Raw genomic sequence first — 13,619 nt, forward strand, 5'->3', positions numbered from 1 at the left:
ATCCGGCAATAATGTAAAACTCTGCATCACTTTGAACTTCAATAGTTGTATAGCTGAAGAAATAGCACCTACAATCTTTATTATGAAAGAACCATACGCTCATTTTCTGTGGATCATGCATTCAAATCAATGTTTCACGGGTTTTGTCCATTTCCACACCCCCGTAGTTAGGCACTTCCACATAAAGCGACAGCACTAGCTTAAAGACACGTTAACGAACCTTTAAAGTTATTTATATTTTTGAGTTTTGTTGAAAGTGTAAATGTTGTGAAAAGTAAAAGTTATCCTAAGCCGGAACACATGTTATTTTATTTGTTTTTTTTTAAGTCTTGTGATCGGCGCATGCGCATAGTATAGTCCCCAGACAAACTGCACAAACGAGAAGCTTGTCTGTTCCTCAGACCGGTCTGGCGTGTAGTTGACGACATGGCTGCAGAAACATTGACCAAAGAAGAAACCTTGGCTAAGAGGAAAACGTTAATCGGGTACAGTAGCTTTCTGTCGTCACTTCACTGCCCGATACATGGCGAGAGTTGTAACAGTTGTGTCTCCCCTGCAGCCAGTCGTGCAGACTTTTCTACTCACATGATCCGGTGAAGATACTGAGAGCCAGGGGACAATATTTATTTGACGAAAACGGAAAACGCTACTTGGATTGCATCAGCAACGTTCAGCACGGTAACCTGTCCATAGCGCCCCACAAGGTAATTCACTTCCTCCATGATTCACTGTCCGTCTGTCCCAGTCGGACACTGCCATCCAAGTGTCACCAAAGCAGCTGCGGAGCAAATGGACCTTCTGAACACGAACTCAAGATTCCTCCACGACAACATCGTCCTGTACGCAGAGCGACTTGCTGCAACGTTGCCAAAGAAACTTTCTGTCTTCTATTTTGTCAATTCAGGGTGAGTAAATACACTTGGTGTCAAATTTACCAGTATAATGTGCATTAGCAAAGTACTTTATTTACTTCCTTCTGACTATGTTCATCGCTGTAAAGCATGAAAAATGTAATTACACTGGATTAACCTTTGCTCCTGCGACAGATCGGAGGCCAACGATCTCGCCCTGCGTTTAGCTCAGCAGTTCACCCGACACCAGGACGTCATTGTGCTCGACCAGTGAGTTTGAATTTTAAAGATCCAACTTTCGAGAGGTGAATTAAATTCTCCTTTCTCAGTGCATACCACGGCCATCTCTCCTCCCTCATCGACATCAGTCCTTACAAGTTCCGGAAACTGTCTGGACAAAAAGAATGGGTCCATGTGGTGGGTGCACTTCAGAAGGCGATCTCTTCACCGAGAGCTGCTCTTGACGTGTTATTGTCTCAAAAGGCGCCGATTCCTGACACCTACAGAGGCCTGTACAGAGAAGATCACCCGGATCCAGCCCAAGCGTACGCTGATGCGGTGAAAGACCTGATCGAGGAGGTGCACAGTAAAGGCCGGAAGGTTGGCGTCTGTTCTCTGCCAGGGAAAACTAGCTCAAACCCGAGAAGTACTAGACCATATTTTCACCTCTTTTATCGCAGATCTCTGCTTTCTTTGCTGAGTCATTGCCAAGTGTTGGAGGGCAGGTTATTTTACCACAAGGATACTCGCCTAAAGTTGCAGAGTAAGTCGCAGAGTAAGATTTGTGCTACAAATACCAACATGAGACCTTCTATTTGAAGCAAAGCCACCAACAGTTTGAGAAGTAGTTGGGAAATGGAGATGGATTTTGCCTGAAATACAGTATGGAATGCACAGACTCAGTAAACCATGGACCCCAGACACGTCATGAGCTGACGCACGAGAATGAGTGCCCTAAAATATGGTCTCCCCATCGCTCAAGTACACAAGGTTACCAAAAGCAAGTACGTTTCATCTGTTGATTCAACAGATACGTCCGAGCAGCTGGCGGAGTGTTTGTGGCGGACGAAGTGCAGACAGGATTCGGTCGGGTGGGAAGTCATTTTTGGGCTTTCCAGCTCCAAGGAGAGGACTTCTGCCCGGATATCGTCACCATGGGGAAACCGATGGGCAACGGACACCCCTTGTCATGTGTGGCCACGACAGCCGAGATCGCAGGAGCTTTCACCGCTAATGGAGTCGAGTACTTTAACACGGTGCGTGTGACTTTACAATTAGCACAAATATAGAATGTGCATAATCCTTGTGTGGCTTCCCTGGAGGATGGTGACTCAGAATCCAATCCAAGAATGAAGTCAGACAGGGCATTTCCCTCACTCCAATCAACTGATCTCTGATCTCCCATGACAGTTTGGAGGAACTCCAGTGTCCTGTGCCATCGGCCTCGCCGTCTTAGACGTGATAGAAAAGGAAGACCTGAGAGGAAACGCTACACGGGTGGGAGATCATCTTAAAAAGTTGCTCACAGAGCTGAAAACAAGGCACTGGATTATTGGAGATGTAAGGTAAGACCACAGCAGAGAAGCATTCCGACAGCCTTAATGCTAAGAGACGGTCTCTTCACCAACCATGCTGATACTATTCAAATTCGATTTCAAAATCAGCAACCAAAAAAGCAACTATTGTGGGTTTAAAAGTAAACACAGAATACTTTTGGACATAAAATTCTCCAGTCACCACTCCAGTCTCCAAGTTCATGACTCAAACCGAAAGTCACACATTGTGATAAGCAGTGCATACAAAGGCAATTCCTGCAGACAAAATATATTTTGAGGGGTGCAGGCTTCTCGCCACGTTTTGGATGAATAGCACTGTTTCTTTTGCAGAGGTGTGGGTCTATTCCTTGGTCTTGAACTGGTGAAGGACAAAGAGCTAAGGACCCCGGCGACAGCAGCTGCTGGGCAGGTTGTGAAGAGGTCTGTGCGTTTCACATTACAAGTACGTTTGCTTGGTATTAAACTCCATACCTCCCGCACTGGACAGGTTGAAAGAGGAAGATCAGATTTGCGTCAGCACAGATGGACCCTGGGAGAACATAGTGAAATTTAAACCCCCTATGTGCTTCAGTGTGGATGATGCCGAGCTTGTAGCTCGGTGTATTGACCGCATCCTCACAGGTATAGAAAATGATTGTACAGACTTGTCACTTCAGAAACAGCTGCAATATGTCATCTCCTTTCAGATATAGAAGCCCAAGACTCTGTGTGAAAAGACGACATCTAAAGGTTTGTTAAACCTGTAAAAAAGTTTTAATAGCATCAGACATTGTCAGATGGTCACATTCATGATGTTCAAGAGGTAGAGAAATAAATATCTGTACTTCAAATTCCAGCAGATCATAAACACGTTCACTTGTTTCATTTGGCATCACAGGTTCCATTACAACACTGACTCCTAGTGGTGAGGTTTAAATATTGTGAGGCGTTGGAGACCACCTGCTTCCTCAGTCACTGTGTTTTTTTTCTTTCACCCCACAGCTCAACTGGACAGTGAATGCTCGGAGGACATGACAGTAACTGCCCTGCTGCCAAATGTTTGTCCTGTAAGAAAGTATGTCTTCCCAAATAAACCCTGATCATTCTTTTGACTCCTACAGTACACTTCAGGTTCACACTTACCACACCACAATCTAGTGCACATGAACAAAAACAGGAACGCACTCAGGTAAACAAATCCATCCATGGTGGACAGCAACGAAGGCTTTGGTTACCTTTGCATGTGACGCTCGAACTTGACCCCGAATCAGTTTTAACATTAACAAGACAAGCAAGCCATTTAACAGTACAGTAATTCATTTAACACTTACTTTTACAAATAATAACAAAAAGATCCATTTGTAATATAAATCAAAAGTTTATTTCTATCAATTTGACCAAGACACTAGAGGAATGAGTTTCCGGTGAGAGAGGGAGTGCCCTCTTACAAGAGCAGGCTTGCCTTTGTTTAACACTAGTAAAGCCACTTAAAATGCAAACATGGGAAAAAATACCTTTAAAAGCAAAACAACTGAAACAAAAAAAAAGAAAGAAAAAAAAAACAAAAAAAAAAGATGCTGGTTGTCACCGTCTACTAGTCCATCTGCACACATTCAATGACACGCTTACAAAGAACCCTTTGATTAGTCCAAGCCCTCGTCCAACGTCACCCCACCACAGAGGCCATGCATTTCAAACCAACGCTCAGCGTGTGAGATTAAAACTAAAGATCTACAAACACCAAACGGAAAAAGCAATCGTTTTATTCGTGAGCTTTGAAAGCCCTCGCTCCTGCGCATCTGTTAATCCAGTAGACATGTAAAAATACAACCATACAATACATTATATTCAAAAAGGTACCAAAAAGTACAGTAAAAATAACACTTCCATCACTGGAAATGTAAATGGACACAAAACAATACAAAATAAAAAGTGGAAAAGTGACATTTGCTTCCCCAGTTCCTCACTTGATCTGTACAAATGGAGCATGAGTCCAAATTTCTGCCAACTCCAAAGGAAAAGCCAGAGTCCATGTTCGCTGTGGTCAGACCATGGACCTCTTTCTTATTTACTTTAGACCTTAAGAGAGAAACACGGTGCTTAACGTTACTGGGAATAGACCAAATATGGCAAGCAGTGACACAGAGACAGACAGGTGCATGAATGATTGACAGGTCGGTGAATGGACACACTCCTTTTCAGGGAAGTGGAGAGGGGGGCGGGGTATATGACCGGAAGCTGTTACACCTAGCACCCTGGTGAAAGGTGTAACTGTCCAAGACTCTTTTCTCAACCACCACCAACTCAACCCTTATTGATCAAGTAGTGTTTGTAGAGATGCATCGTCAGATGGCTGACATGTGGAATGGCTCCATCCTTCATGATCATACATGGCCTGTTCTAACCCCAGCATGTTCAATGGAAATAAAGTCAATGAGATCTTTGGGGGTCAAAAAGGCACCAATGGTTACAGCTATGTTCTCATACTACCACGGATGATGCAAAAATGCATACCTGCACTACGTGTGATCAGTATGGCTTGTAGCTATTCTGGTGGCCTCCACGTCTTGGAGTTTTCCCATAGCCTGTATTGCCCTGGTCTGGAGGACAAGAGAAAAAGGGACTGAGTTCTTCTGTACAACAAGGAGGACCAAGAAAATAAAGTTTCTCTCATTTGCGTTCCCCGGGGGCGTTTATCGCTTACTGTAATCGTAGCCACCCCCATAGCCGTAATAGTAGTCATAGTTGCCATATCCGCCATATCCGTAGTTTTGTCCATAGCCGTAGTTTTGGTTGTATCCGTGGTTCCAGTAGTTGTAGCCGGGATTCCAGTTCTGACCCGGGCCTAAAAACATCAAACCGAGGTCACCACTTGGAGTCACCCTAATCTCAGGGCACGAGAGACATGAGACGGCAGATCGTTTTTGCGGGGCCCTTGACTTTGGTGCTTACCTGGGCGGCCCCTACCGCGTCCACCGAATGAGCGGGCTCCGTACTGCTGCTGCTGGTAGAGCTCTTTGGGTTGGGCTTGTTTAATCTCACACTAGGGTGGAAACGGTACATTTTAGTGACCCGACCTTGCCGGTGAATTTAATGAGACGGATTTCAGCACCTACCTTGCTTCCACTGACAGTATGGAACTTCTTTTCCATAACCTTCTTGGCATCTGCCTCCTCTTTGTACGTGATGAACACAAAACCTCTTCTTTTTTCCGTTTTTGAGTCTTGAGGAAGCTCAATTCCCTCAATCTGCAGGAGCCAAAGGTGTGACTGAGCAAGTGTTCCAGACAAACCTCAAGACAAGCTGCTAGCTGATCACTGACCTCACCAAACTGCCCAAAGTACTCCTCGATGACCTCCTTGGAAGTTTCCGGGTTAATGCCGCCAACAAAGATTTTCTTGATGGGCTCCCTCTTCATGGCCATTGCTTTCTTTGGGTCGATCTGGCGCCCATCGAGTCGATGCTCTTTTCGTTCAAGAACCTGAGCGTACCACTGATGTCAATCACTGCTTCGATGCAGGGCTCTCATTGCACATCCTCACTCACCTTGTCAACACTGGCGGGGTCTTTGAACAAGATGAAACCAAAACCCCGTGACCGGCCAGACTGCTGGTCCATCTTGATGGTGCAGTCAGTCACCTCACCAAACTTGGAGAAGTAATCTTTGAGATCCTTCTTGCTCGTGTCCCAGCTGAGACCACCAACAAACATTTTCCTGAAAACGAGAAAACAAATTGCCAGATGGTGTGAGGAACACATTTCTATCTGATAAATAAATCGCGCATGTACCCCGACTTTCTTCCCTTTAAGATGATTATTACGAAACAGAGAAGTGATATGAGAGTACATAGTGTTTTAGAACAGCCGTTTGAAAGCAGTCGATTGGTTTAAGATTAACTTCACTGAAAAATTGAAAGCAAACCGAATATAAAGGGTGATTTGTGCTCTATGAAATGATTCCACTCATCATCCCCCGAGCGATAGCATCGACGTCGGCCGGCACCCATCCCCCCCTCTACCCTGCACATGGCGGCGACAAAGGCCGGATGAACAAAGAAACATGGCAAACCGCAGGCACCGTCGGGAAATCGAATAAAACGCGTCGCTCCGGACTCACCCTGCATCCTCCTCTCCCTTGCTGGCGTCGATCTGGTTTCCCTCCGACCCACCGTTCTGGGAGCCCTCGTCGACCTCGGCTCCGTTATCCTCCTCGGCATGGCCGGCTCCATTCAAGTCATCGGCGGCTTCTTCGTGGCCATTTTCCGAGGTTTCCATGTACTGCTGCTCAGTCTCCGACATTTTGCGGTGTTACTGTGGCACAAGATAAGAACGAGGCACGTTAAAAGGCGCCACAAGAGGGGACGCCAACCACCCCCACACAGCCGTCTTCACCAGGGCCGCCGGTCGACACTGGCGATAACAATCGCCACCATTTTGGTCAGCAAGCTCGAGCCCACTCGTTGGTCCAATACCACATTCAAACCCCACTCATAGTCCACGAAATAATCCAAAGCCGACTTACTATACATCTACGTAACGCATTCATGTCTTTAAGTCGATTTAGATTTACAAACTCCCACTATATTTCGACGACTCTCATTACGTAATGGAGAGGCCGAGGTACGGGAGATCGATGTAGTTACAGCTAGCTCAGTTTCCCACCATTTAGAATGAAAACCTTGTTGTTTCTCGCAGAAATATCACAGACACCGGACGATGTTCAACTTACTTGATACAATTAGCAAAGAAAACGAAGCCGGGGAGTACAGGGGCCTAGTCGCTGGTCACACCGCCGGAGAGCTCACTTTAAGATGGATTCTTCCACCGGAGAAACAGCACCACTCGTGGTTTTCTATTACCGGCAGAGAGCGGACTACGCAGCCGTGAAAAAAGCTCTGCAATTGGTCGATCGAGCCTGCAAATCTTCAGGTCGTCCAATCAGAAAGGTGAGTGGATTGGTCACGCCCTCTAACACAGGAAGACGCCTGAACCCATTTCCATTTTATTCATAGAATCGGAATAGAATTTATTGCCATGGTCAGTGGGGGTTCACCAACTAGGAAAGTGCTCCGAAATAAAGTGCTGTTAATAAAATCACATAAAATAAAATAATTTATCGAGTTAAAATGACTTACTATTATTATTTACCTCCCCATTATTTCAGTTTTTCGAGAAAAGGGAAATTCATTTCACTGATTGTACGCAGTTCGGAAGCAGAATAATGTGAATTTACCCCATCTGTAACTAGCGTTATAGATATTATATAAAAAAATTTAAATATTTATTTTATTGTGTAATAAATTTGCCTCACTGATATAGTACCATGTTTACATCTCAAAACAAACCAGAGAGAGGCGCTCATATCCTTTTTATGATATCTTGTTCTGATGATGTCAATTCAAGAATTGAATACAGCTCAGGTGTAGTTTCTCCTTTCCGTCAACATGTGGATCATGCAAATGGAAACATTGGCAAAACCTTGATGAAGTCATGACAGTGGCGTTTATTTTAACAGGAAAAGTCTTTCTGAAGTGAGTATTCTCCTGCACTTTTTACTTCTGAACATTCCCACGAATTGCGCGCGGATGGTTTGGATTGTGTTCCAGCAGCCAGTCAGCCAGCCACACCTGCCGACAGCGGAATAATTACAAATACGATCAAAACATTTAACTTGCGAGTCACAGGCTTCACAGCCAACAGTTATCGAGGATACTTACACAGTCATTAATTGGCTTGTGCTTACAGAGCTCAGTGAGGCCTTCTATCAATGTCGGATTCACAAATTTGCTCAGGTATTCTTCAGCATCCCCATTTGTCACAAATGACTCGAGCGTAGCTGCAGGAACAGTGCAGAAGCCAGTGAAACACAGATCAAGACGCTTGGTTGTTGTTGAGTCAGCAAATGTTCCTACTGTTTGGAAACATAAATTTGAGTTCCCTCTCTGCTGCCACTTGGGACTCGCTGCCATGGAGACCATTTTTCAGATCAGTGGTTCCATATTTGGCTCTTAAACTGGAGGTATACAAATAAAGACATGGAATTAGGATCACGTACTGTGGCAGGCCAGAAGAGCATTTTCATGTCTAGAGCATAACATACATTTGGTTTGAAGAAGTATTTAAACAAAAACAATGTTCTTTGTCTGCATGATCCCCTTGTCTGATTCTCAGGTTGATGTCCTTCTAGTCTTGGAAAGTATTTCCAAGAGATTACGGTCAGTTGACTACGACCTACAAGCATGGCGTGCACCTGGGTGACCAGTGAGTGACTCACCAGTCAGGATCGGACGCAGGGTTATTGACACTACTGGCAGGTCCAATGATGGACTTCCAGTGGGCGACAGCGTCCTCCCGCGCCAGAGACATGACGATGATGGGACCTGAGCTCATGTAGGAGGTCAGAGCGGAAAAGAAGAGTTTCCCATAGTGATCTGCGTAGAAATCGCTGCACTGCTCCGGGGTGAGCTGCACCTTCCTCTTCTGCCACAATTACAACGAAGAACATTCATTGAAGAGACAGGTAAACACAATAACACATGGAAAAGCAGTTAGTCGTCAGTGGCTTTACTCCAGATACCATGGTCTTAGTTGGAAGCAATGTACTGTGCAGTGTGGCCGAAGTGACAAAGGGAAGCCCACCTGCACGATGGAGAAGCCAGACTTGAGAATGACGTCTTCGATCTCATCACAAATGTGGACCACGTCAGGTTTGAGGATCGCCAGGGTTTTCTCCACGTGAATGCGATAAAACTTGGACTCTTCCATCTTGTTTTCGCCGGGAATCCAAACAAACGTGTTGACTTGAAACACCTCGCGATGTTTGCCAGGGCTCGGTGTTGATCGTAGCACGTCCAAGCTTTTATTGTGAGCGATGCGGGGAATCTGCTTGACTTATATCAAAGACCCAGCGCGACCATTTTGGCCCAACAAAGTCATGATAAAGTTCACGAGTTTCCTACCTTTATTCCGGATCAAAATCTCTCAATAAATACCCCCAAATGCTCCATTAAATACTGTGTTTCATGAAGCGACGGAGGTTTTCCACAGCGAAACATGCGGTCGCTAGGATACCGCGCTATCGGCGACGGTGGCCGAAAAGGACACTGTTGAGAACTCGAACTTACCCTTCTCACAAATTTGACTAATAATTGTTCAACAATGGATTTATGAAGATTGACTGTCATTTAAAAACATGGCGAGGAATATCCAGAGTCTACCATATCTGCACTGACAGATCAAAGGAGCATCACTGAAACCAGCCATCTTAAAGGCTCTTATTTTATCATGCGTTTCGTCACTGAATCTAAATATCAGGCACCTCAGAGTGACAACACTGAAGGAAAACATTTGAGGAACATGGCTAAGTGCTTGCTTCTGTCCATCTCACAAAACTTCATTTTAACAAACATGGCTTAATAATATACCAACTTTGGTAGACATTCAAGTGGATGGGACTTATGCTTCAAACACCACTTCTTGGTAGTTAAAATACTGAGGGGAAAAAAAACCCACCAACTCTTATGCGAGAAAGACCTTGTATTATGATTAGGACCATCTCAAAGTGGAACCAGTCTGAAGGTTCAATAATCATGAAGCACAAAATAAAGCAAATACAAAAATCTTGGGAGGCATTAAAGACATCTCAGCAGTTAGGTAACTCAGATTTAACTGCCACCACAGGGGGATCTTTATGATTTCACATGTAAGGAACAAATGCAAGTTTGCATAAATCACCAAAAGGCATTTTTCAAAGTGTCTTTTATTCAAACGTTCATTGACGGGAAGCTCTTATCGGGTTCCGATAGTGACTTGCCACACTCTGATCAGGTTGTCAGTGTATCCAGCAAAGAGGGTCTGGTCAAAGAAAGGAAAAGGAGATCAGTAACGGCCACATAAACTGTCACCACAAGCTTCTCTCATCTTTGCTAGCTCCCCTCATATTTGCAGGACTGTCAGCAGTTTACATCAGAATTATAAGTGAATGGATATAATCACCAGGGACATGAGAGCACAACTCAAATGGGTGAAACGTGGAAGTCATTGTTACCTGTCCATCAGCAGACCATGCCAGACAAGTGCACTGCGGTGGCTCGGCCTTGCTGTTTGTGCTGATCACTTCCTGTCTCAGTTCATCCACAATAATCTTGCCCTCCAGATCCTGAAGAATGAAGAAACCATCAGAAAAACAGAGGCAAAGTGGACGAGTTCTTCAGCTGATCTGTAGCGAGCTCAGAAACAGCCTCTTTATCATCATAGAATACAGTTGGCATTGAAAGTTCCATCACAGCCCTCCAACAGGACCATGAGGTGGGGAGCGGTGCTTACCCAGATCTTGATGCTGGGGCCAGTAGCAGCACACAACCAGTAACGGTTGGGGCTGAAGCAGAGGGCGTTGATGGTGTCACCACTGTCCAGAGTGTAGAGGTGCTTGCCCTCATTCAGGTCCCACAACATGGCCTGCCCATCCTACAGGTCGGAAAGGATCAGCTACGTTTCAACATTCATTGAAAACACCCCAAAATGCACATTGAAAAACCTCTAACAGAGCAGGTGCAACTCAGAAACAGCCTCTTTATCATCAGTGATAAACAGATACCTGATAAGGTTACATCATTGCAAAACCTGCCAAAACCTCTGAAGATATCACGAGAATGAGTCAACTTAGGAACACTTTAAGAACAAAGGGCTCTACCTTTCCACCAGATGCACACAGAGAGCCATCAGGAGAGACGGTCACCGTGTTCAGGTAGCCAGAGTGGCCCAGATGGTTCGTCTTCAGCTTGCAGTTAGCCAGGTTCCAAACCTAAGTGCAAGAGAATGGCAGACTACTCACTGACCCAACAACTCAAGTGGCATTCACATTTAAACTACTCACGTTGCCCTCATTAAAGGTTTTCATTCACTTGAATTCAGATAATACATGAATATCTTGAAATCATCGGGCAGGCTGGGCCGACTTCAATATCACATTGTAGCCACTGGCTTACCTTGACCATCTTGTCCCAGCCACAGGACACAATGATGGGGTTGCTGCTGTTGGGAGAGAAGCGCACGCAGGACGCCCACTCAGTGTGACCCTCTTCCTGATGAAAGACACCCAGGATGCATGAGACACAAACTCTTACATGTTCAACAGCAACTAGTCAAGGTCACCTGGATGGTGTACTTGCAGACTCCAAGGGTATTCCACAACTTGATGGTCTTGTCCCGGGAGCCAGACACAATCTGGCGGTTGTCAGCAGAGAAGGCCACGCTCAGAACATCCTTGGAGTGGCCGACAAACTGGCGGGTGGTTTGGCCACTAAAAAAGGGAAATTTGCAAAACAAACAATTTTACATGCCACAAAACTCCAAATATAATTCATGATAAACCTTGTAGCTTTGACGTTTAAAGTTTGACCTAAATGTATAAATGTATTTTGGACCATCAAAATGCAAATCAACAAAATCCTTCACCTATCAGAAGGGTACATAAAATTATTTGATCTTTCAATTATCGATTCCTGCTTATTGTTGGTAGCTTTTTTAACCAAATCTAAATAGGCTTTTCTTCTGTTTCTTCGAATTCTACATTGAAATTCCACTTTTGTCATTGGTCATCTTAACAACCTTAACACGTAATCGAAATAAAAACAATGCCGCCGATACGATACATAGAACTCTAATGAATGAAGAGATCAAGGTTGCTCAGTTGACGGTCGTTTCATCTAGCACATTTGAGCTTTTCATAAAGCATTACAATCTTGCAGGTGCAGACACGCCATCAAGAGATATCAGTCTGGTGAGCTCAGGTTATGGTGTCATTTTTATCATGGGTTCCCGAAGAGAATACCTCAAATTAAAATGACACCACATTCATTTTAGCATGGAATGTTGCCTGTCCGTGATCATCACCTGACCAGGTAAGTGCAAAAACAGGTGAGTGCCTTGAACTTACGTGGTCAGATCCCACAGACGAAGGGTTCCGTCCCAGGCACCGGACAGAGCAAACTGGCCATCAGAAGAGATGACAACATCACTGACAAAGTGAGAGTGGCCTGTCAGGGAGCGCTGAGGGATGCCGTAGTTCGTCTCATCACGGGTCAGTTTCCACATGATGATAGACTTGTCTGGGATTAAGAGAGACGTTTCATGATTAATATTACCACTCCGAGTCAGATTAAAACACAAGTAGCTCAACATGCTGATAGCTGTTGCCTGTAGGACACGTTGGTTCACCCATACCGAAGCACACAAATGGTGACTGATAGGAATATGCAGCGGAAGACTAGTGCATGCAACGTAATAGCAGCTAGCATGCTAACCCGTCAAGTTTCCAGTAACACAAAGAATGTGACGTTTAGTGAATAGATAAGTTATGCAGCGCCTCACTTGAAGCTTAAAACATCACAGACTATGTCACTGCGGCGTGTACGTGTAAGGGCCGGGGCTACTATCCCGACCAACCCGCCGTAGCCATGTTGGCGAAGCCGGCGGGGAAGCCTCACCTCTGGACGCCGACAGAATCATGTCGGGATATTGAGGCGTAGTGGCGATCTGGGTGACCCATCCATTGTGGCCCTTAAGGGTCCCCCTCACTGTCATCTGCTCGGTCATTTTGGCGTTGTTAAATGTTACCGTTAACCAGGATGGATTCGGATTTTACAGAGGCACCGAAACACCTAGCTCCTCATCGCACCAGGGCAGAGAGGAAAAAGGAAGTAGGAACCCGGATGCAAAAATTATGAGGGGTTACGGAGGCGTGGAGGATTGTGGGAAATGTAGACCGGTAGCTTGTAGTCGGCGCTTACGTGTTCGAACAGTCCTTCATTCAGAGTCCTTCATTCAGTATTAAATATTGTGGGGAACACAGTTTTCAGTCATGGATTTAGTGCTTGATAATAAGTTTTCGTTCACATATTTTACTGCACATTTTCAGAGCGATATGTAACATGGTAGGAGTCTTGTGTGTAACCTTTAATTTCACTTAGAAATACTTGTTTCTCACATTCATTCTGAATTCTACTTTTAGTCTACTGTTTTCCTTGAGCGTCCATGTTGCGACCAAAAATTGTAAAATGAAATCATACCGTAACAATTCACAATCCAGTGTTATCTTATTTTATCTTCTCCAGAATCCCAACATTTCATTGTCAATGCAATACCAAAATGTATGTCGCTAGATGTCGCTGTACAACATCGTATTTTCTATTTTTTTAACGCTTTAATTTTAATAAATGGACAGAAAGATGAG

At 44.7% G+C, this 13,619-nt stretch overlaps 4 protein-coding genes across 5 annotated transcripts; 1 reads left to right on the top strand and 3 right to left on the bottom strand.

Moving 5' to 3' along the window:
* The first annotated feature begins 298 nt into the window (after positions 1-298).
* Positions 299-4,193, top strand: phykpl (5-phosphohydroxy-L-lysine phospho-lyase). Of its 2 annotated transcripts, XM_053878681.1 has the most exons (13): positions 299-485; positions 560-678; positions 746-905; positions 1,047-1,121; positions 1,181-1,268; positions 1,335-1,451; positions 1,532-1,614; positions 1,882-2,107; positions 2,262-2,416; positions 2,738-2,827; positions 2,895-3,028; positions 3,094-3,136; positions 3,389-4,191. In XM_053878681.1, exons 1-12 carry the CDS (start codon positions 427-429, stop codon positions 3,117-3,119), a joined length of 1,332 nt encoding a protein of 443 aa, XP_053734656.1. In that variant the 5' UTR covers positions 299-426; the 3' UTR covers positions 3,120-3,136; positions 3,389-4,191. The 2 variants fall into 2 exon arrangements, with proteins under 2 accessions (XP_053734656.1, XP_053734657.1); XM_053878682.1 differs by lacking the exon at positions 299-485 and having other exon boundaries at positions 582-704; positions 779-905; positions 3,389-4,193.
* LOC128767010 (heterogeneous nuclear ribonucleoprotein A/B-like) lies at positions 3,152-7,268 on the bottom strand. Its single transcript, XM_053878685.1, has 9 exons — positions 7,116-7,268; positions 6,504-6,697; positions 5,933-6,101; positions 5,709-5,867; positions 5,503-5,634; positions 5,339-5,429; positions 5,091-5,231; positions 4,901-4,986; positions 3,152-4,465 (listed from the first exon to the last, which is right to left on the bottom strand). The coding sequence occupies exons 2-8, from the start codon at positions 6,683-6,685 to the stop codon at positions 4,916-4,918; spliced, it is 945 nt and encodes a 314-aa protein (XP_053734660.1). The 5' UTR covers positions 6,686-6,697; positions 7,116-7,268; the 3' UTR covers positions 3,152-4,465; positions 4,901-4,915.
* A 499-nt stretch (positions 7,269-7,767) lies between these two features.
* nme5 (NME/NM23 family member 5) lies at positions 7,768-9,486 on the bottom strand. The gene is made up of 5 exons (XM_053879874.1): positions 9,026-9,486; positions 8,661-8,866; positions 8,299-8,399; positions 8,104-8,222; positions 7,768-8,013 (listed from the first exon to the last, which is right to left on the bottom strand). Exons 1-5 carry the CDS (start codon positions 9,149-9,151, stop codon positions 7,939-7,941), a joined length of 627 nt encoding a protein of 208 aa, XP_053735849.1. The 5' UTR covers positions 9,152-9,486; the 3' UTR covers positions 7,768-7,938.
* A 641-nt stretch (positions 9,487-10,127) lies between these two features.
* rack1 (receptor for activated C kinase 1) lies at positions 10,128-13,085 on the bottom strand. The gene is made up of 8 exons (XM_053879873.1): positions 12,874-13,085; positions 12,324-12,495; positions 11,540-11,687; positions 11,374-11,469; positions 11,079-11,189; positions 10,712-10,852; positions 10,434-10,544; positions 10,128-10,240 (listed from the first exon to the last, which is right to left on the bottom strand). Exons 1-8 carry the CDS (start codon positions 12,980-12,982, stop codon positions 10,175-10,177), a joined length of 954 nt encoding a protein of 317 aa, XP_053735848.1. The 5' UTR covers positions 12,983-13,085; the 3' UTR covers positions 10,128-10,174.
* Positions 13,086-13,619: the final 534 nt, after the last annotated feature.

The sequence above is a fragment of the Synchiropus splendidus genome, chromosome 11 (genome assembly GCF_027744825.2).
Source record: "Synchiropus splendidus isolate RoL2022-P1 chromosome 11, RoL_Sspl_1.0, whole genome shotgun sequence".
Classification (NCBI taxonomy): domain Eukaryota; kingdom Metazoa; phylum Chordata; class Actinopteri; order Syngnathiformes; family Callionymidae; genus Synchiropus; species Synchiropus splendidus.